At 45.7% G+C, this 22305-nt stretch overlaps 2 protein-coding genes across 23 annotated transcripts in view; one reads left to right on the forward strand and one right to left on the reverse strand.

The window, feature by feature from the left end:
• The window catches only part of LOC130531666 (protocadherin gamma-C3-like), a 235825-nt gene extending 227085 nt beyond the window's left edge, over positions 1–8740 (forward strand). For 10 of the 20 annotated variants that reach the window (XM_057043761.1, XM_057043767.1, XM_057043758.1 and 7 more), the window contains 4 exons: positions 2001–2059; positions 2825–2878; positions 4842–4939; positions 6070–8740. In XM_057043761.1, the coding sequence (XP_056899741.1) occupies positions 2001–2059; positions 2825–2878; positions 4842–4939; positions 6070–6350 (492 nt within the window). In that variant the 3' untranslated portion in view covers positions 6351–8740. The remainder of the gene's footprint in view (positions 1–2000; positions 2060–2824; positions 2879–4841; positions 4940–6069) is intronic. The other 10 variants (XM_057043762.1, XM_057043773.1, XM_057043760.1 and 7 more) reach the window with 1 other exon arrangement.
• A 10820-nt stretch (positions 8741–19560) lies between these two features.
• The window catches only part of LOC130530979 (protein diaphanous homolog 1-like), a 66063-nt gene continuing 63318 nt past the window's right edge, over positions 19561–22305 (reverse strand). For 2 of the 3 annotated variants that reach the window (XM_057042606.1, XM_057042605.1), the window contains one exon: positions 19561–21105. In XM_057042606.1, the coding sequence (XP_056898586.1) occupies positions 20939–21105 (167 nt within the window). In that variant the 3' untranslated portion in view covers positions 19561–20938. Of the gene's footprint in view, positions 21106–22148; positions 22193–22305 lie in introns of all 3 variants that reach the window. The other variant, XM_057042607.1, reaches the window with a different exon arrangement.

Below are 22305 nucleotides of genomic sequence, written 5' to 3' on the forward strand. Positions count from 1 at the left end.
GAGGCTTTAGATGTGTTGTGTTTAAAGGTTACCATTTGATCTGCACTGTCCCAGCTGTAGCCTGGCCATGCAGCTTTATTCAACTAATCTAATGTTTGTATATGTCAGTAAACAGGAGGTTATTTGGAAGATTAGTGTTTTTCTGCCCAGTACTGGTCAGTAATAATGTTGTCTTGAATACTAGGATCCAGCTGAACATTTTCCCAGTCAAATGACACTTTCAGCTGTTTAACACACTGGATGTAGTCCAGCTGTGCCCTCATTTCTTTCAGACTAGTATGAAAGTCTTCATGTTGAAGGAGAATCGAGGCCAGTAGAACTATAATCCCTACATGTCTCTCCTCTCCTCATCTCCTTGCCCATGTTTGACTCTTGTCATCTACTTTGTGCTTTAAAAACCTGTAAGATGTCTGCTCACAGAGGCTCAACAGGGTATTGGTGTGAATATTTCTGATTGGGATGATGCTTGTAATCAGAGACATTAGGCGTTGAGAGTCAGCCAGTGGCGCAATGTGCTAATCTTTTTGCCGCGTGCCTGCAGTGGGAGCTGACCTTGAAAAAGGCTGGTGTGTATCTGTGAAGGTCTGTGCGGTGAGAGCGAGTCACACAGATGGAATGCTTGGTCACTCTCTGGATGTTTGTCTCCAGTAAACGTCTTTCTCTTTCTGTCCAAACTACTGACACACATGCCCGCGCACGTAGCGCACACACTGCTTTTCTGGTTTTATGTTGTAATAATGAGCTGTCAATTCTGGCTTTGCCATTTGTTATGAGGGAGGTTGAGTTTCCATTCTCTTCTCCTTATTTTCCTTTCTTTGTGGGCGATGAAGACTACATGGCAACATTTAACCATACGGTTGTCGTCTGCTAGTTTTGAACAAGCAGTGTTTACTAGACTAGACAGCAGTCCCTCCTCATCGTGTCCACCTCACATGTGTCGGTGTCCTTCAGACACCTCTCACGTACCAGACAGTCTCCTCTGTGAGTCTTCCATGTCTCACTTGTCTTAGCCTTGCAGTGGAAACTATTCTCAACACGTGTGCACACAATCAGAATACATTTCCTTGTTATTTACATGTATTTGAATCGGTGCCTCACTCATGAAGTCATAGTTTAGGCCTGTAACACTGCTCTTTCTGTCTTGGTCTCTTTTCTCTTCTACTCTCTCACTCCACCTCCCTGGGGTAGAGGAGCTCTTTTAATAATGCAGCACATCATCCTGCGGGCCTCTCTCTCGGGAGCTCTTGGAGTCCAACCATGGGATCTATTCACTGCATCGCTGCACAAAGAGAGAGGAAAAGAGTTAGAGAGATGGAAAAGACATGAAGGCATGTTCATTGAGGTAGAGATAGACAAGAGTGCTGTGGGCTTGAAGACATTAATGCAGAGAAGTTGTGTCTCTCAGAGATGAGGGGCACGCATCACCGCAGCGCTACCTTTACAGTGTAGGACTGTCTGACCTCAGCACTTCTTTATTTCTAGCAAACACCATTGTTCATCTAAGTTACGACCTGGAGGACTACTGTGCTTTTGTCTTTTCTGATCCTTTAGATCCTGTATTTTAGACTCCATCCTCCGGCTGCACAAGTGTCTTGTAAGGGCTTATTATGCAGGTTTACTGGATTGCTGGCATTTGTGACCACAAAGTCCTATTTTTGATATTTTCTGGCTTTTGATTTGGAGTTTTCAACCAAATCCCATAAGCAAAGCCCCCGTTTGTTTACTTGCATGTGGTTGTTTGTGTGCTGATCTGCAGCATTTTACGCTCCAGACGCTTGGAACAAAATGGACACTGTGTGTAAACCCCTTTCTTGAGCCTCACTGAACAGTCTTCCTAAATCCCAGACAAAAAAACCCAGACACACATGTTCACACTCAGCTGTGTCAGGCATGGAAGTCACACCTCATGCACTGTCAAAGTGACACTTCAGAACGGCCTCAGCTGCAGGTTGTTGAACCAGAACATAAGATTCATGCTACATTTGTGTTTTTTTTTACAGCAAAAGCCCCCCAACAACGACTGGCGCTTCACACAGGGACAGAGACCTGGACCTAGTGGGTGAGTGAACACACAGACACACACGTGCACACACACAGAGTGTTGTTCTGTCCTTAAAGAAAGGAGTGATAAAGGATGTTGGGGAAAAAGGAGGGCGGGGTGATGCTCTGAACGGAGACTGATGATTGGAAGGCACTGATGACATTTATGTCACACTGCAGCAGCCTGAATCTCTGCTTTACAAAATGGCTGCCACAGCCTTCCCTCCCTCCCCCCTCCCTCCTACTCCAGCTCTCTTCCTCTCTGTGCTCACTTAGCCTGCGCACCATCACTCAGTGCTACTGATGACGGACGGCGACCAGAGCTGGGGGGAGGATGGGCCCATGTTTTTGATCCTTTTTGTTCTCCTCTCATCTTGAACCATCTGTGGGGTCTTGCGTACGCTACGCGGCAATAAGTGCATCGAGTCTCCGCGTCAGTTGCGCCATTAAGCGGGCTTTCGTGTCGATGATTGATGAGGGCTGTCGTGTCGTGGGGGCTTTAATAGCGCACGTGCAGCACCACATTTTACAGCAGCGATTGCACAACATCTCTGAGTCATGGCTTCTCACTGAAACATGGCAGCTGGGGTAGAAAACTGTTGCCAATTCAGGAAAATTTACGATTGCTGTAGAACACGTCAGACCGACTCTTCGTCAGCTCAGAGAGAAACGTTCCAAGAAAAAGAGAGAGATCGAGAAGAATGTCCATATTCTTCCACTAACAGTAAATTTCAAATATACAATGATATATTTTTCCCGACTGTATAACTTGTTGTGTTTTTAGTCCCCACATGCCATACGGTACACACATAAGATGGACGCCGAAGAGTGGGACAAGGTACTGATTTAGACATAGGAATCCTGTTTATCCTTCTGCCCTCAGCAGCTGATCAGTGTTCAGTTGTGTCCACTCACCTTAACCTGGATGGGCGACCTGATTACAGATCAGCTGATATGGGCAGAGCGAGACCAAAACCTGTTAGATAGCGCACTGCGGTGGAGTGCTGTGCTGTGTGTAGATGTATCTAACCCATAGCTTCTGTTAGTCTCCCTACAATTTTGATGGGGTTTGTTGATCCATGTGCATAGGCCACAATGCCTGCTGTGGCGTTAGAAAGGAGTGTGACACTTTTACTTTTGCGTGCAGTGTGTTTTGGTTTTTTTTGTAGATCTGTTATGCCTTGTATGTGTGCTAAACATAAAATCATTCAAGTCTGAGAGCTCCTTCCTTAAAGACTGGCTTATCATGCAGTGTTGCCTTGGATGTGTGTCTGTGATGGTTGTAGCTCAACATCACCACGTGTGGCGTTTATGTGTTAACCAATAAAAGGATATAGGATCGATTTCTTAAAAACGCTCAGTAGAAATTACAAAATTATATCGTAGAATGATAAACAACGCTCCACGCGTCAGTGGCCATGCCATGTGACAGGTGGAATGTGACTCATTTGGATTTTAAGATATATAATTGGAGGGTTCTCAGCAAAACAACACACAGAGCCGGCCTTAGAGATAAAACATGACACACGAGGGTGCAGAGATAAAGTGATTGCCTTGTTAACCAAGGACATCCCTCTGGAACTAAGTTCACATGCTTGCCCACAGGAAGTCATTATCCTGGCCACAGGAAGTGTTTAACACAACCACAAGTTGAGAATGCTAATTTAGCACAAATGAGGCTTTCGCCTCTATCTTTGCTGACATGAAGAAGCACAAAATGGCTGCTTCGGGTTCACCCCGTTCTCATTGGCTGCTTGTCTCAGGACACACGTCTTTATGTGCCACGCTGGGTCTGTGGTACTGAATTGCACAGAATTTAAGATTTGGCAGGAAGATCTGGCAGCCTGTTCTTAAATAGACCCTTATTTTATGTTACAATTTCCCTTTTGTGTTGTTTGTGTTTAAGACCAGGATTAAGCCAGTTTATCCCAGCAGTGTTTCCTGTCTTAACCCAGGAAAAACATTCCTTTTGATATATCGTGTCACATCTATCTGTACAGTACTGTTTCCTGAATTCCTTACTGCAGCATTTACCTGGAACCAAAGCCAGAGAGCTGTGTCAATTACTGCCTGCTGTTTCTGACGGTCCTCTTTAGAGCTGTACACTCCACCAGGGTCTTCCTCCATGACCCTGTGCAATAGTTATTCCCTAAATGTTCTCAGGTGACCTTTTGCTTATTTTGTTGGAGTCATCGGTTATTTTTTTCTGACAGTGTGTGAGCAGTGTTACAGTTTAGTTTGGGATTAGGACCAGAGCCATGTTTAAAGCGCTGTGGGATCCAGATGTCTGTAGAATGTAGGGCTTTTGTGTTGGTCTGCCACAAACGATGGAATATATAAATGAATAGGTGAGCATAATAGACTGGAGGTTTGTCGTCTCCCATGTTGCCCTCACACGCAAATCACCAACTCGAAGCATACAAGTGTTTGTAGGTGCCCAGAGGGGAACGTTCAGTGTGCTACATGTGCAGCCTGCAGACAGCTATTTCATGAAAAGACAAGATCATAAAACATTTATCAGGTATACTAGATGGTGCTGCAGCAGAGAGGAACATACTATCTTTGATGCATGTGTGGGATTTACACACATCACAACAAGTGTGCGCTGAAGCGTGTGCCGTAGTGAGCAACACGCCGTGTTTTGGTACATCCTTCCTATATTTGCTGATGTCTCCTCAGGCTGTGTACCTCGCCGTCAGCTGCTTTGCTTTACATCATAAACCACCAACTGCCAAAACATGAAGTTAAACACATGTGGACGCTGTAGAGGACAAAGGTATTTACAGTTCTTCTCTCCACAGGGCAACCGGAGGACCCGAGGTTGCCATGGGAACCGGCCCCTGGCCCCAGCCTCCAACCGAAGCTGAGCAGCTCCAGGCCCTGATGGCAACAGCTAATGGTGAGTCCTGTACTGTCTTGTTTACGTTTGTACCGGTTCATTTTCTCTCCAAATGGCTGTATTTCTCAGCGTAGCCTCTGCGTAGGCGGGCCTTGGCGGTGTTGTACACCGAGGTTCTTGTGGGAGGGCATCTCACGTGGTTCATTGACTGGCCGTCTGTGTCCATATTGATGTTTCCATGTACACTCTGTGCTCAGGAAGCTGCATGGCCACACTGTCAGCACGAGTACCTGCATTTAAACGCGACAGTTAATATGTTGCACTGAACAACATGACACGTGTGCATGTTTGCACTGTACACTCCTACTTGTTCTCAAGAATAAAAGCATGTCACATCACATTCGTCTCTGTGGCTACAATATCCTGTTGTACAAGACCAAACTTCATAATGGCAAATTATGGAAAGACAAAGTCAGCACTTATTAAGCCATTGTTTCCACTCATACTCCATTTGATCCGTTGGCATCACATGTCCCTGCACACCAACAGCCCTGCCCCCTTTGGTCTCTGCACCAGACATAGTGCAAATGTTTTCCACTGAAGCTCGAGACAGAAAAGAAAGCCCTGTTTTTGGGCTGGAGCACGACGGCAGTCTTTAAACATAGATAAAATGCATAGTTACCACGGCCACAGAGAAAAGAACAAAGAATGCATGTGAAAAATACTGAAGGTCGTCTCGCCTTCTGCTCAATGTGGGAGCAATTAATTAATAAAGCACTGTGGACGAGCAGAAGGTCTTTTTAAAAAATGATGATCTCGCTCCTTTTCTCTTTGGAAGCATGTGCGGATAGCATGGCGCCTGACGCGTGCACGACTGTTTATGTAGGCTGAGATGAGCTTGGAGGGTGGGGGAGGGAGCGCTCGTGTCTCTGGCTCTGCAATGCAGGGGCTGTGGGAGAATTATGAGCTGAGCAGCTACGTCACACAGCTCACTCCCATCTGCACACAACCAACCATTTTGTCAGCTTTTCATGTGCTGCTTGTGTTTTTTCTCTCCTGTATTTGTCACCTAAGGATTTGGTTCTGCTTTAAGAAATTTAAATGTATTTTTTAGCCATTTTAGTATTCCTTGATGCATGTGCATATCACTGTGTTAATGCTGTCTTTTCGGTCTCCCTTCCCACCATAAGTGAATGAGGCCACAGCCAACCTGGGACCAGGGACCATGGGACTGAGCACCCGCTACAGCCCCCAGTTCACCCTGCAGCATGTGCCCGACTATCGCCAGAACGTCTACATCCCAGGCAGCACCGCCACCCTGACCTCCAACCCCCAGCAGCAGCAGGCCACGGCCCAGCAGGCCACCCAGCAGGCACTGCCCCCACCCCAGGCCTCAGCCCAGCCTGAGCCCCCCAAGGCCGCCCAGACCCCCGCCTCCAAGAAAAAGTCCACCAAGAAGGAGAAAAAGTAGAGTCGGGCAAAGGTGGAGGAACCACACATCAGGCCTGACCTGATGGAAAATCTGCCCCCCCCACCTGTACCCTCGCTGTTAGGTATCTTATTGCTTTGCTGTCACTCATGCTAGCCACAGTCTAAATAGTAACGACAGAAAATCACTTCTGATCACATGGACGATGTTAATGGTTCTCAAAAGAAGAGTGTAAATGTGCCGAAAGCTTTCACTGGTGTTGATAAATGCATGTCGTGCTAAAGGTCGAGTATTTCTCACTTTATCTTTGTTGGTGGATCATTTCAATAGGGTATGGGGGGTTACAGTGATCTCTTTGTTTTTTTCTTTTTTTTTAGGGGTAAAATGAATTGAGCTTGGATACAGATTTTAAATGTAAGAAACCTCGCTGGGGCGACAAAATGTTAAGCAAAATGTATTCTGAGAAAAAAATGTTTGTCTCTTTCATGCTGGATTTATCGTGCTCATTCCTTGAGGTGGTGACTCTAAATCCTATATAGCTACAATCTATCGAGGTCAAGCTGTAGTCCTTGGGGCTATAAGGCTGGTATTTTAAAGGTGTTAAGACTCTTTTGCATGCTCTTTAAGGTTCAATCTGCATATACTAGCTTAGCGTTGCAAACTATGCATTGCAAAAGCAAATGTGGGGGCAGAACACGATGGGTCCGTTCTCCTCCCTCCAATCGCAGGTCAATAGAATGCAGATGTAGCATTTACCTGACAAAAAAATACACTTTTGTAATCATAGTTTAAAAAGGAGTTTTAATCTGATATTTTTTATGACCTGAGCATGCACCCAGAGGACAGGGACGGCTGAAGGGGGCGTGGCACGCCGGCGAGCTGTTCTGTCCGCGCAGGTGGTGCCACAGCAGGGCTTGTCTGCTTGTGTAACACGCTCTGATTAGGACAAGCGCGTCGCGCCGCTCTGCCACCCCTGACCTCTTCACGCCCAGCTTGTGTCCTCCTCTCACTCACTGCCCCACCCTGAGAGCCAAACAAAGAGAAATGCACTGTTCGTATTCTGATGAAGAGATGAGATAGGGGTAGTAATCACTTCATTCTCTAGGGAAACATACTGTAGCTGTGGTAAATGTAAGTCCTTAGGAGTTTCTAGAGACTTTGTACACCACTAGAGTATTTCCCTTCACGCTTTCAGACAAAACTTCTCCGTGTATTTGATTTCTTTGGGAGGTAGCCTTTCAGTGGCGCAGATTAGCTGTTCGTAGAAGATATGAAGTCTCCGTGTTGCTGTGGGTCTGTCCAGCCTCCTGGACGGGCCTGTATGAGAGAAGGCAGCTTGCACCGAGGACGGTGGAGGACGGTGTGTTGAGGGGCATGCAGGCTGAGGTGGCACCATCACGACGACTGGGGCGGGGGAGGGTAAAACAAGCACGGCTCTACCCACTGAATGTACAGGGGAACCACTGTTGGCCCACCCACCCTTTGAACTTTCTCTAATGCACTGACCCATGCAGAGGTCAACAGAGCCAAGCACAGCCGTCCCCATTAGTGAAGAGATACCACTGTAGAGATACCACTGACAGGCCCTTTCCAATCTCCACCCATCCATTGAAATCAATGGGAAACCTCAGCATCTCTTGCCCTCTCCTCATCCCTGCCCTTCCCCGGTCCCGAGAGGCTCCTCTCCCGCTGTAAATAAACACCACATCCTCCCGTCGATGGTATGAGCCACGTGTTGCCGTGGCAGGGACCCCGGTTTCCACATCACAAGTCCCTCCACTCAAGACGTGGCTCACTACTGGAATGTGTTGCATTTTGTTTTTCAAGAAAAGTCAAAAAAAAAAAACCCACAATAAAAAAAAAAACAAAAAAGAAAAATAATGGATTTAAATTCGAGATGTTCTACAAAAGTTTGTGTTGCAATGTAGTAACTAAGCACCATGGAAGCCAACTAACTCTATAGTGTAAATAACTGAATTAAAGATAACTTTAGGTAAGTAAAGGTGACACGCGTAGTCTAGTTAACTTGTGATTATGTGTTGCGCATATTTTTGTGTTCATTTTCTCTCTCTGCTATCTTTTACCACCATGTAAAAAGACAAAACGTAAAAAAAAGGAAATGTTTCTAATCTATCCTTCTGTAAGCTCTTACTGTTCTTTTGTGATTTTATCTTGTGCATTTGTGAAAGAATGCCTCTCATTCTCTTTCTGTCCATATGAACAAATGACTATAAATATTATATATGTGTCAGTCCGTCCGCTGCTGAATTAATACTACTCTATCCTGCTGTATTATCTTTCTTATCAAATGCTTAGCCTCTATGCTATCCCCTGTGTTACTCTTATTTTTATGCTAATATTTATATTGCTGTTTTATTTTCTCTTGAACACTGACATTTCAAATAAAAAGAATCTGAAATCATTCAAAAAAACATCTGTTTTATGTCATCTTTTTAGGCAAATGGCTCTGTTCCCCATCATAGTCTCAATCAGCTAGCTTGCATAAGTTCACCCTGAGGATCGGGGACACATTTCAAGGGACGAGAGGATTCTCCACCTCCCAGGAGGTTTTACTGCAGCCTTGGCCCATTTTATGTGTATAAATAAAAGGGATAATAACCAACTATAAACTTGTGACCTTTTCCACGCCTTCGTGGATTCTAAATAATAAAACTATTATGAGAAGAATAAAATATTCTCATAATATAAAAAGGAGAAACCTAATTTCTCTTTTTTAATCAAAAGTATCTCTTCTGCAACACCTCAAAAACAACTTCCTCCGCTATTGTTGGATTATAGTGTTGCATACATGTCAAGATTACCATGATTTAATCTAATTTTAATAATCAAATCTGCGGTTATTCATCTGACCAGAGAGTTCTGAGATATAAAAAGACTGGGTGTGTTGGGCCATATTTGCTCTCGGCTCACTGCAGATCTGTGGTTGTGCTCTTCATCCTACCTCTCCTTCCTGTCAGAGATGCTGGGGCCACTACAGGGAACATGGAGGCTCATCCAGGCTCTTTGTGCTTTTCACAAGGTCTTCTACAATAACATACGTCTCTATAAATAGCCCTGGAACGTCAGCCAGCATCACAATCGGAGCGGCCTCTGCTGCAGATGTTGGGGGAGGGAAAGAGGGGGGAGGCGGATCACTGAAGATTGCTGGTCATAAATTAGGCCCCATGACCACCCCAACACCAGTAATACAATACACCAGTAATACAATACAGCAGTAGTACAATACAATTTTTACTAGTGACAAGAAATTACATTAAAACTAGATGATGGATTTGAGTAATTTAAGAAAATTCCAAATTTGTTTAAATTCTTTATATGTAATCTTCTTCTCATACATCATATTTTATTTGAAATACCTTTTACTTGGTTCCCTCTTTCTCAACCCAAGGCAGCAGCTTTACAGTCCCAAAATGGCCGACACTCCCCTTGCCCTTCTTGCATTGTTGTGCTGTTGCCACGGCAACTGTCAGCCTCAGCGGCTGGATGCTTTCCTCTGTTCTCCACATCGGCGCTGCACATCTCTGCAGTGACCACGACTGGCTCCGCTCAGGGTCTGAGCTGAGCCACCTGCAAGAGTTTAACAACACTTTTTATAAAAACTGAAGGAACAAAATAACAGAAACACTCTTTTTGATGCCTTCATATATATATTTCTAATTTTATAGGAAGGCTTGCAATAGAGTAGGATAGAGTAGAGTAGGACACGCACGCACACACACACACACACACACACACACACACACACACACACACACACACACACACACACACGCAGTATGCATGCAGGATCTCAGTTGAAGTCATCGGAAAGCTACAATATGACTTCCATTAGTTCGGGCCTGTTTTTAGGTACATGTTAAAGGAAAATAAGAGGTTACTGTAGGTTTCCCATATCAGACGTGGTGGAGTATACGTATAGTACTCAAGTTTGACTTAAGTGTAGTCACATGATGTTTGCCATCCTGTGACTCATAGAATCTCCGATTGTCCCATGTGTCATCCATTTCCCGGAGGGGAGACACAGCAGAATGGTGGGATTGTACTTTTAGTGCCCCCTTTAGTCTGCCCCCGCCCTCCCGTGCTTAATTACGCACATTCCTACAGATTACACACTAGGAGTGGTAAACAATACACAGTTACACACGGGGGAAATAAAGGCTCCAAACAAGTGATGCTGGTCAGGCCTGTCCAAAGATGTGGTCATGCAGTGGGCAGGGCCCGATAACGGCTGGTCTCTGGACAGTCGGAGCATTAGTCAGACGCACAAGAGGGTCCAGAACACATCATCATATCCTGAATGTGACACACACTCGCTAGCAAGCAGTGACTCAGAGAAGAATCAAACGCTGTGGAAGAGAGCAGCAGATCATTTCCTATCATCCTCTCTGAGGCTGTGGAGAATCCCTCCACCGCCAACCAGGATGTGACGCAGCAGCAGCAGCTGCTGCTGCGGCGGTGGGGCAGGAAGTGAGTTTACGCGCCACGTTTAGTCCCCCTCCTTCAGTTGTCCCGCAAAAAGGAAGGAGCGCTCCCCCTCAGCCCCTGACACTGACTTCCTTTTTTTCTTCCTGCGGCCCCTCTGCCCCCACCGCACAAGCCCAGACTCACATCCTGCAGCTGTCTCGGCAGCGGGTTGTGTCACCCTGTGTTGGAGGACAGAGAATGCTCTGTGGACATGCGGCATGAATGGATAAAAACAGATTACAGATTAATCTTTAACGGGGATACGACACCAACATACTCTCGGGCTGCACATGTGGATTTTGGTGAGAGTGGCCTCAATCCAGATGACACACTTTAGCACAGATTACACGTGAACATTAAAAAATATATATATACTATAGGGGATACTGTGTAGAAAAGACTTTTGGGATGGAGACTATTTATGAGAAATGAGCAGGAGAGTGAAATGGAATCTTTTATTCTGGCACACTCCTCCCGCTCTAAAAATACACCGACAGCAAATATCAGGCAACATCAGTTGTTCCCTGAAGTCTGTCTTTTATTTATCACATCAGCTGAAAGGAATGTGGCCATCATGCAGAGTTCAGATCAGTGGACTCTGACTGGGGTGAAAGGACAGAAGCGCAGAGCCTTGAATGCTGCTCAGGCTAACAGTCCCCTGCTTTAAAGAGACACAGTAATGTGCTGGCCGCTGGCTGGCTAAATCACAGAGATGGGACACAGCAACGTGGAACAACAACACAAAGCTCCCTTTCAAAGCAGCAAACCCCTTTTTCACTTCATCTCAAAAGCCCCCTTCTCTGCCTCTCCCGCCTCAGCTCCACTGCCAAGAGCCCTCGCTCCTGTTTTCTCAGCTGGGAGGATGGAACTCAGACAGAGGGAGACGTGGAAAAAACGGGGGGGGGGGCGAGGGGGGCAGACTACAGAGTAACATTTCAGGTGAGGGAGGTTAATTGGCCTTTTCTGGTTTCGTTGCGGCAGGTTGGGAAAATGAAAGAGTTCCGCTTGTGTTGACACGGCGTCCCCGGTCCTAAACTGTGAAGTCAGAGGTCAAGAGTGTGACATAAAGCATCATGTGATCAGCACGCACCAACAAACGGCCTTTAATTTGCTTTGCATTCTCTCTGCACAATGAAACAATGTGTGTTTTGAGGAGATCAGAGGCTCCCATCTGGTGCAATGTGGTTTGAGGGCATCCCCTACCCCCACCGCACACACACACACACACACACACACACACACACACACGCACACACAACCATAACCCCAATCCCTCTTTAAAATCTGTACACCCAATAAACCCACAACCTCCCCCATCCAGCAGCGACCACACCCTCCCAGGCACAGACAGTCAAGTGAATCTAGAGCATTACCTCCACCACTGTAGTTGTCATGGCAACACAAATATATTCCGCTGTTAAATAAAAGACTAGAGGAAAGGTCTACATGCAATACAAAACATGCAATAAAAAAGGCTATCACATTGGCACCAATGCACATTACCAATGCATTCTGGGAAGTATGTGCTCTGAGGGTCAGACATGGGCTGTTTCCGAAACCACACACTCGTTCCCTCTTCACTACTCACTACATGGGGGACATGGATTGAGTGAACTACGTAGCGCACTCAGTTTAAAGTTAATATTCGGACAACGGCGTCATTCATGGCTAAGGTGAAAGAATTTGGCGCTTTAGTATGAAATGTGAAACAAACAGCGGACAATACATAATACGTAAGTCATCTCTCCTCGTTTACCTGCCATTGATAGATTGTCACGTGATACCGTAAAGGCTGATGGGATATATTTTATGAGTTGGGGTGAATCGGTTGTACACTACTTTTCGCAGTGCATTGTGGGATACATTGAGTGCACTACATAGGGTACAGCGATGCTCACTAACATTTCGGACACTATTTCAAAATGGCGTCCACACGATTGAGTGCAGTATGTAGGGTCTAGGGGGGGTTTATAGGGGGTGGTTTCGGAAACAGCCTTGCTGTGGATCAGCGGCGCCTCACTGCTGCAGCAAACTGACACAGAAGCATGTTGACAGCACAGTTGCGACAGGTGTTGCCACGGAAATGGTGCAGCTGCTGCATGGATATTTCGGGCTAATAAGCATGCACCATTGGGCTATCCCCCCACCCCCCACTCTCCTTCCCACATCTCCTCTCTGTTGCCAGGGATGTCGAGTGGGAGGGGACTCCAGTTTAAATGTCATCACATGGTTACTTAAGGTGAAGGCTGAGATAATGAAAAAATCAGTCAGGTCAAAGCCGCTGTTGTCAAGGAAAGATAAGTTGCAATGAGGGACTGTCAATTTTTGGACAATTTTTCAAGTAAAATCAATAATTAGAACTACAAGAATTGTTTCAAATTGTAAGTTAGGTTCGAATGCAAAACGCACAATTACGGAGCTATAGGGCGGCATTACAAATATCAGACCTGAGTTTGATAAACAGTTGTTTTAGAAAAGTAGGGAGCATTCTTTGGAGTTGGAAATTCTTCACAGCTGGTGCCCATTAATGTCATAGTGAGGAGTCTCTAAAAAGATGAATGTATTTATTTTTTCTGCAGGAAAGAAAAAAACAAATACATTAAATGTGTTAAAACTGTCCATGTGGAACACATGACAGAAAAAAAGCTGAGCTGGCGGTGAAGTCATCGTCAGGTGATCAATAATTCTGTAATCATTATGTTTCTTCAAAAATTCTAAACACGATAGAGTTGATGTGCTGGATGGAGGACATTGTGTTTTCAGTTGTAATAAGAAATATCAATATTTATTAGAGTTGCAATGTACTCTAATCAGCTCCCTGTAGCTTTTTGCTAAGCTAATTAGCTTATGGAAGCAGCTCAGTAGATCTGCTGATTCAACTCTGGTCTAAATGCTGAACTACATTATTAAAGTGTTTTTACAGCTTATTATTTAAAAGCTACAATATTACTTCAGTTGATTTGAGTATTTCAGGGACAGCAGTGCCTGTTTGTGGGGCCCTAAACTAAAAAACACAGGAGCCAGAATGACAGCAACATAGTTGTGATCCACCAGGGAATAGCAAACTCAACTAAACCACATTTCAGATGAACACAAGGGACCATGGGAATATTTTCAGAGCCATATCTCACGTTAACAGTGGCCAGCAGGGTTCACTTCTGGGACAGGTGGGGAAACCATCGGCAGCGGAAGAAAATACTCACAAACACGACACAAGAAATATTCAATAACACCAATAATATGAGAAATGTAACTATATTTAAACAAAAAAACACATCTGACACTGAGAACCACATTTGTTCCAATTTCTGCCGCACTGCAGCTAGACTGAGCACAATTCAACTCTCCAAGCCAGTGCAGCATCACATTTGATAATCTGCATGAATCATCATTTGTTTCTGTGTGTGTGTGTGTGTGTGTGTGTGTGTGTGTCTGTGTTTGTGATCATCAGTGGAAACAACCTGGAGAGATGATTAATTAGAAAATACTGCAGGATTTTCTGAGAAATGAGGAGAAAAGGGAGGAGGAAGGAGAGGAAAAACAAGCTCCAGTGCCCTAATTTACTGCTCTCATGGCTCGTCACCACCCTCCCTCCCTCCCTCCCTCCCTCCCTCCCTTCATCTGCCCTTTTGTTCAGTTGCTCTTCTCATCCTCTCTGTATTTACTTATGCAGTAAATATTGTTTTAATTGGCCCCTCGTTCATCTCTACCCTTCCTTACACCCATCCATGGCTCTTATTTGACTAAAAAGCAAAAGCAGAGATCTGCCACTGACTCTGTGACTCTGCCTTGACTTCTTCCCTCCAGTTTTCCCTCGTCTCCCAGTGGGGAGCAGCTGCAGGGAAGAGCTCGTGCCGTTCGTCTGTCCGTGTCCATGAAGCTCAAATATTCATGCGCCTGCTCTGCTCCGAGCAACAGCAGATGATGTCGTGCAACAACAGACTCCCAGTTTCCATGGCAACCTCTGCCATCCATTCCCCTCCCGTCTCAACTCAGGCTGGGAGGAGGAGGACGGGGAGTAGATCCCTTCCACCAGACAGTAAATGGGCAGGGGGCTGATTATGACGATGCTGAATGAGAACAGTTTTTGCGATTGTTCCTAAACATATATTCCATCTCCACACTGGCCCCGCCCACTCTGGCAGATCCCACTCCTGCTCTCTTCCTTGTTGACGCCTCGATCCTGCTCAGCCCTGCACAGGGACTTTTAAGCTGCTTACTATAATGCAGCTACAAAATGACTCCTAATACTCTTCTTTTACCCCCCCTTGCTTTTCTACCCACCCAACCTGGTCATGCAGAGAACATGCTCCCTCTCCTCCTGTACTTGTGGCATGTCGACTGTCTGAGCCAGGCATCACAGCAGCTTCTTCTTTTATGGAACTCATCCATCCTTTAGTCCCCAGATATCCATGTTTGCTTCCCAGCCCCTCCCACATGGTTCCCTCCATCTCTTTGTCTTTATTTCTGGGGGTAAATCTGCGAGGGCAACTCGCAGCTCAAAGGCGCCAGGGAACGAGGGAAGGGTGTGAGGAAAGAGAAAGGAGAGACGGGGAATGACAGGACCGGGGTGGGGAGGAAGAGGTGAGGAAAAGCAGACGAGACATGATTAGAGGGGGAGAAAAAAGAAAAAACCTGGGCGCAGGTGCCCGGATTATCTCTGCCAGCATGAGTTGAGGGTAACCATGGTAACTAGGCAGTAGAGTGATGTCATCAACTCCAAAAGGGGCTTGACATAGTCAGGATTATTTTGGGGGTTGCAGTGCTTTTTTGTAGCGTGAGGCTGTTCTTAATGCCAACCAATCGGCCCACTCAATTCATTTCTTACTTAGTTACACATTCTCCAAGCTAACACTGCTGCTCTTACTGTTCATATGCAGATTGAGTTAAAACACCAGCCCCTCAGCATCAGAATTAACAATAAAATTGTGCTCAGCTGCAGCTCAGGAGTGTTTTCTGAGGTTTAAATGTCTGTCTCTGTTAGAATCTGCTCAGCTTAACCTCTAAATGTCACTGTGGATTTAGGCTCGTTATCTTCACTCTGACCTCCTGAGCCAGGGTTATACCGTATATAGGACACACACTAATATACAAGTGTGGGCTGCAGTGGATTGCCCCCTGGGGGAATCAGTCGACAGCAGACTCAGATGATATAGGTCGAACATCTGACACGTGTGTTGCCATCAGAGACGTATGTGGAAGTATGGAGAGTGTCAAAAATGCATGTTCAGTAGAAACAAAAGAGAATTTATGAGTGAGAACAGCACTGAACAGGTACAGGAACACAGCAAACAAAGAGTGGATGTCATCATGTGGATCAGGCTCATGTGATTGGAGCCTGACTGGTGTAAACAGACAACTGCCTGGGGGGGTGGGGGGTGTCCTGCTGCTGAACAGCATCATCTAAACTCCCAACTAAACATATTTCTTCTCACTGTGACTTTTTTCGCACCAAGATCCAGAATGGCTGCACAAACCAGGAATTAATGAGTGGAAGAAGCATCACCGTCATCTCTGATGCCTGATTTATAGCCCCACAACCACCCAACAAGAGAGATGAAGCCAGAGAGCACATCATCATCATCATCATCACCGCTGGAAACATGTTTTCTGAATCTCTGTGAGGACGCTGAACCAGAAACCATAAACTGTTCCTTTGTTCCTCCTTCCAGCACTTCCGGAATCTGTCAACCCAGAATAATTAGCATGGAAGTTTTAATCCCTGCTGAGGCTCCACACTGTGATTTACGAGAAGCCGCACATCAGCCGGCGAAACCATGGCAACATCAACAGCTGTGACGCACAGAGGAAGTGGGTTGTTGTCACAGCCTCTGTGCACACGGGAGAAGAAAAGATGGCGGACGAGACCCGATTGTGCTGAATATCCAAACCCTGCAGAAGAGTCCAGTCTAAATGTCTGAGTGTCTTTGGAAAAGAATCATTGTCCCAGAGAGGGAGAGAAGGACAATAACACAGCAGGATGAGACACAACGACGCAGATGAGAGAAGGAAAAGGCTCATTATTGTCGTGACGCCAGGGTCTTTGTGGGTGTGGTCGGGGGTGGAATCTGTGACTTTCTTCAAAACGTTCAAGGAAACTGACCATTTCTTTCATTCACACATGGACACTCAACTGACCCCTCCACGGACAGACAGGCGGACGTCTTTGTTGCCTCAGGGTGACGCGGCGCAGCTCAGCAGATGAAGCTGTCAGTCAGCGCCGCGATGGCACGGCCAATCGGTTGACACGTACCGGCCATGTTAATAACCTGCTAATTGTGTGTCACGTGTGATACAAGCAGGCGAGAAATTTGATCAGGGTATGATGAAGACACGTAGCCTGGATGAAGGAGGTGTGGAGAGACACGACTGCTCTTAAAGAAACACGTGTGGGTTTAAGCCGTCTCATCCACCTTTACAAGACGGGATCTCTGTCAAACTCGGCAGCAGTCAGTCAAATCTGGGCTCGTTGGGGTTTAAATGCCAGTCGCTTGCATTCCCAACCAGCAGCAGGAGGCGGCCGAGGAAGAGCCAGTTCAAACAGAACGAGGTGCCGCTTCAGTCCACGGTGGTGAGAAGCAGAACAGGGAGTGCAGCGCCAAGTTTAGGACAAAGAAAACTCATTTCTTTCAGAGCCCTGGTGAGGTGGAAGCAAATGGCAGCCAGAGAACTGTGTGCACGTATGGTATGTGCACGTTTGGGGAAGAGGTATGACCGATGCTGCTGAAAGGTAAAAGAATGTGAAAATCTGAGAAAAGAGGAAGTGTTCAGAGCAAAGCAGCTGCTATGCTGTACACGTTTAGAGCCGTTCTGTTCTCTTCCCAGCTGAGGTCACATCTAACACTCCATCTCTCCATCCCTCCTCCCTCCCTCCTCCGAGGAGGTGGAGGAGGGCAGATTTGCTCAGGGTTCACTTAGCTACCTGGAGACCGACGGCTTCCTTCGGCCAGCCAATCAGAGGCTGTGGAAAACAGTCCCTAGCTCTCCCATTGGTCGACCGCTCCTAGGAACTCATTCCGCTATCAATGGCCATGTCATTGTGTCGTCTGGCAGCGCCCAAGCCAATTATACACCCCCTCCCCCCTCCTTTGTTCTTTTCTCCAGCAGACCCCCTTCACGCTCGTAAGACCGCACACAACACACACACACACACACAAATAAATCTCCCCAGACTCTGCAGTCTGCACACGAGGGTCTGAGGGAGTCTGGGAATCTGAGAACCTGAGAGCCATAGCAATGAGACATCTTTATAGATGACAAGTCTGAAAACCTCCCCAAAAAGTCACTATTCTGCATAAACCTTTTTCTACCTTACAATCCGTGAGTGAGTGAGTGAGAGAGTGAGAGAGAGAGAGAGAGAGAGAGAGAGAGCGAGCACTCTTGTGTAACAACTGAAATGCACGCCCATGGAAGAACACACCTATAGGCTACAGTAACTGGCATGTAAATGTGCCAAACAAACATGCACACGCTGCAGGCAGAAAAAACAAACACACCTTTGGAGTATACCAAATGTTTCAGTTTTTCAGGTTGATCATAGCCGGGTTTCTCCCTCATCCATGAACGCCTCATCAGAGGTTAAAGGTCGGCTTCAAAAGTCAGTAAGTGACGACTCACCTCAGAAACAAACTTTGCCATTTCAGGTTTGAATGACTGGATTCAGGCCATCGTAGCCACTCCTGGATGGAGAGTTTAGAAAAATCACTTTCAGTAACTCTTAATGTGCACCAAACATCACCAACTTCCTTCCTTTACAACATTTAAAGACAGTTTCCAGCCCTCTCCCACCCACTCTTCAGCAGGCTTTTAGGGGACAACATAAGGGACACACGTGAACAGTAAAAACAACAGCAGCCGACTGTAAATTCCACTTTAATTAGGATCGGAACAGTCATAAGTGGTTGGCAGCCAGAGGAGGTAAATGATGAAAGGAGGCTAATGTTTCTGGTAACATTTGGAGGCGGCTAATTCTCACCGGGGCTGACTCGTTTGGGACGTGACCTCTAAAACCAGAACTCGTTATCTCATCATGCCTGTAATAAGGTGAATCCATTTAGGGCTGCAGTGAGGGTGGGCCTCATGAAACCAAAGGAAAACGTAGGCTTCTTACTGTTTCTCCTGGAAAACATAGTCCTTAAATCTTCATCCTGTTATCAAAGAGTTTGGGTCTTTTTTCCATCACTGCAGAGAACTTTTTTTTTCTGTTTTGAATACAAAAGCAGATGTAAATGTTTCAGCATGAATAAGCTGGGAGAAGAGAGGGAATATCAAGTTAGAGCGGCCTCAGCTGACTGCTACGGGGATCTCGTGTCCGTGTGGGTTTGATTTCTTCGACTGTGAAATGCTGTGCTGTTTCCAGCCCACTACATTTCTGAGCCAAACATCAATCAAATGAGGACAACGCGAGTGTTGATGTTAGACAGAAACATCGCGCCACAACGGAGATGGGACGCAGGCATTAACACTGGAAATCAGTGTTGGAAAATGGCTTTGGAAGGCTGGGAACCGCACGGAAAAACCCAGAATGTGTGCTTTTAAGGCCTAATCCCACTGTTTATTCATTCTTCCGCTGACTTTTGGCAATTAAGTGATAGCTTGTGAAATCCAGAACTTGTATTGAGCACAATGTTTATATAACTGTGTGTGTGTGTGTGTGTGTGTGTGTGTGCATCGCTTTGGCAATTACACTGTATAGTACTGGGCTATTATACAACACAGACTCAAACAGGTGACATGCAGACTCTCAGGAAGGGAAAAAGTCAATACGTTACTTAAGACATTTTTAATAGTTCTGCGCAGCAAATAGAATGAATATGTGCACATTCAGTATTCAGGGAAAACTGAAGGGAAACAAAAAACAAAAATTCAATTACTTCAAATAATTAAAATAATCAACCGTAAAAATTCACATAGAAAACAATCTTAAAAATGAAAATGGAAATGATCGCAAGCGATCAACAGCGTCTATTCCAGTGAGGTTCCGATATCTTCTCTTAGCTGGGTGCTGGAACAGCAACTGGGAGAGGCCTGGTAGCACTCACCCGAGGAGGCAGCGCAACACCAACAGCATTGTGTTTGCATAGAAAGGATGCTAATGGCTTGTCAATATGAAAAATAGTGAGGGCGGACATTCAGGAGCTACTGCTGCAGTTCAGTGGGAGAGAACAAAAAAACACGGACTGAATACACACATGCACTTGCCTCAGCAGTTCTTGGGCAGAGTTCCAGTGTGCTATATGCTCAGCAGAAGAGAGCACAAATGTGTTCTGGAAGCTAGCACTTATGACAACATGGTCTGTACCATTCAGTAATTACAGACGACAACACACATGCACCAAAACACACAGGACAAACAAATGTGCAAGCCAATCTAAATACAGACGTCTTGTGTCATACTCTCAGATCTCTTTCACAAACACAGAAGCATGTGGACTGCTCAGGAAAGGGTTTGGATGGAAACAACCGATTAAAAATAAGATTTCAGTTGGGCTTTAACGGTGGAAGAACACTTGGTTTGGTCCAAACTAACGCTTGTTTATAGGAATGGTCACGTGTGTTTGAACTGACATGTGTTGAACCAATTTGTGAAAGTAATGCACACACACCAGGGTCCCTTTAAGTGAAGAAGACAATACAAATACACAACAGGGTTGAGTGTTATTGAGCCGGAACACCCACCGGTTCAGAACAAAAATGTGGCTGGAAAAAACAGTGGGATTGAAATGATGACAACTGGGTTTGTATCTTTTGGCACGAGCCGAAAAACAAAAGACAAGTGCTGTACAGTGGACCATTTCAAAGAAACGTGTTTTAGAAAAGTAAAGTGGAAACATGTCATTGGCCTGCAGCATTCAGGGGAAAAATTCAAGGCACCTGCTGCTTCTGACTTAAATGTAAGAAAATCTCCTCAGTTTGCGATCACTCAAGGAAAAGTAAAAATCCAGTGATGCAGAAACCCAGACAGGAAAAATAAACTGATATGTGCACATGATGAAAACTACATATGATGTTGGCAGAGAAAATTGATGCAGCTGTGTGAGCAACTGCTCCCAAAAGCCTCAGATGAAACAAGTTGCTCCTGTTAAGAAAAAGGTGTGTGCGTGTGTATATACAGAAAAAAACCCAACACTTTCTGTCCAGGGTGCCTAACTGGAGCGGGTCAGAGCAGCATCCAGTAACTCCTCTAATGACTCTGCGCCTTCTAATTTAGGCTCCGCCACCTTCTTCTTAGGAGGCTTGCTCGGTTTGTCTTCCTGCGTCAGCTCTTTGGCCAGGATGTTGGTCACTGCTTGGCCGGCTCTTCTGTGGTTAGCTGAGAGAAAGAAACCAGGTAAGTGAGTAGAATAAACAGTGCGCCTAGACGTTAGCCGCCATGCTCTTAGTCCATACACTCATGTCAGTTCATGCTTTAAAGTGACATACATCATGTATGTGTAGGAAAGGGGCGCAATGGCAGTTGTAAAAAGCAGGAGTTAGATATGAAACTCACAAACACGAGAGTCTTTTAGACCATTTGTGCTTTGAAAAAAAACCAAACACAAAATACATATTTTGTTGCTTGACATACAAACACAACACGCAAAAACAGTTATGGCTTCATGGTGTGACTGTGTAAGCATTAGTGTCACATCTGGATCATTTGGCTGGTAATGTCTGACTCAAGGACTACATCTGGGGGGGTGGGGGGGGCAGAAATGGGGGACAGAGAACACGGCAAAAATAAGTGAGCGTAAGCACAACAAAAGAAAGAGGGAGCAAAAAAAACGAGGAGTGGGACATGATGAAGAGCGAGAAGATTCAGGTTGTGGGAAGATGAAAGAGGCAGGGAGGATGGAGGGATGGAGGGAGGGAGCGAGGAAGAGGAGGAAGAATGTAAGAAATGAGTGAAGAAAACCCAGTGAGGACAAGATGGAAACTGGCCAGGATAGAGGGACAGATTAATGCGAATCAAGATTAAGTGGGTTTTTGATTTGTCCACCTGCTTAATGTTTGATCTCCCTCCCAACAGGCACAACGGTCTGACTAGCTCCGATTCCCTCCCTTTACATCCTGTCCCACTTCATCTCCCTGTGTGGGAGTGCAGCTGTGCAGCAGCCGCCATTTTGGACTATATAGGTCAGTGGGAGATTGTGTGAATGCTGAGATTTTGCTGGCTGGTTTAGCAACAGACACAGTGACGTTAGCATCCGTGCACACGTTCGATGCCATTAACACACTCGGACACAGCATAACGACTTCCTGTGCATCAGAGGAAGAAAGAACAAAAGACTGTCGCGATGCAAACCAACAGAAACACACATGCAGAAGGACCACACGGTTCTGAGGGAGCAAAGGACACTCAAAAACAAGAGTTACCGCACAGGCCTCCAGAATTAGCTGTGACAAAGACACAATTGAGTCTGGGGAGAAAGAAGAACAGGGTTGACAGTCATGTCGGCAGATGATCTGGCTTCAGCTGGGCTCTTGAGGCCAGTAAATTATCAGCATGTATTTTCCATAACACCATAACACA

The sequence above is a fragment of the Takifugu flavidus genome, chromosome 9, assembly GCF_003711565.1.
Source record: "Takifugu flavidus isolate HTHZ2018 chromosome 9, ASM371156v2, whole genome shotgun sequence".
Lineage (NCBI taxonomy): Eukaryota > Metazoa > Chordata > Actinopteri > Tetraodontiformes > Tetraodontidae > Takifugu > Takifugu flavidus.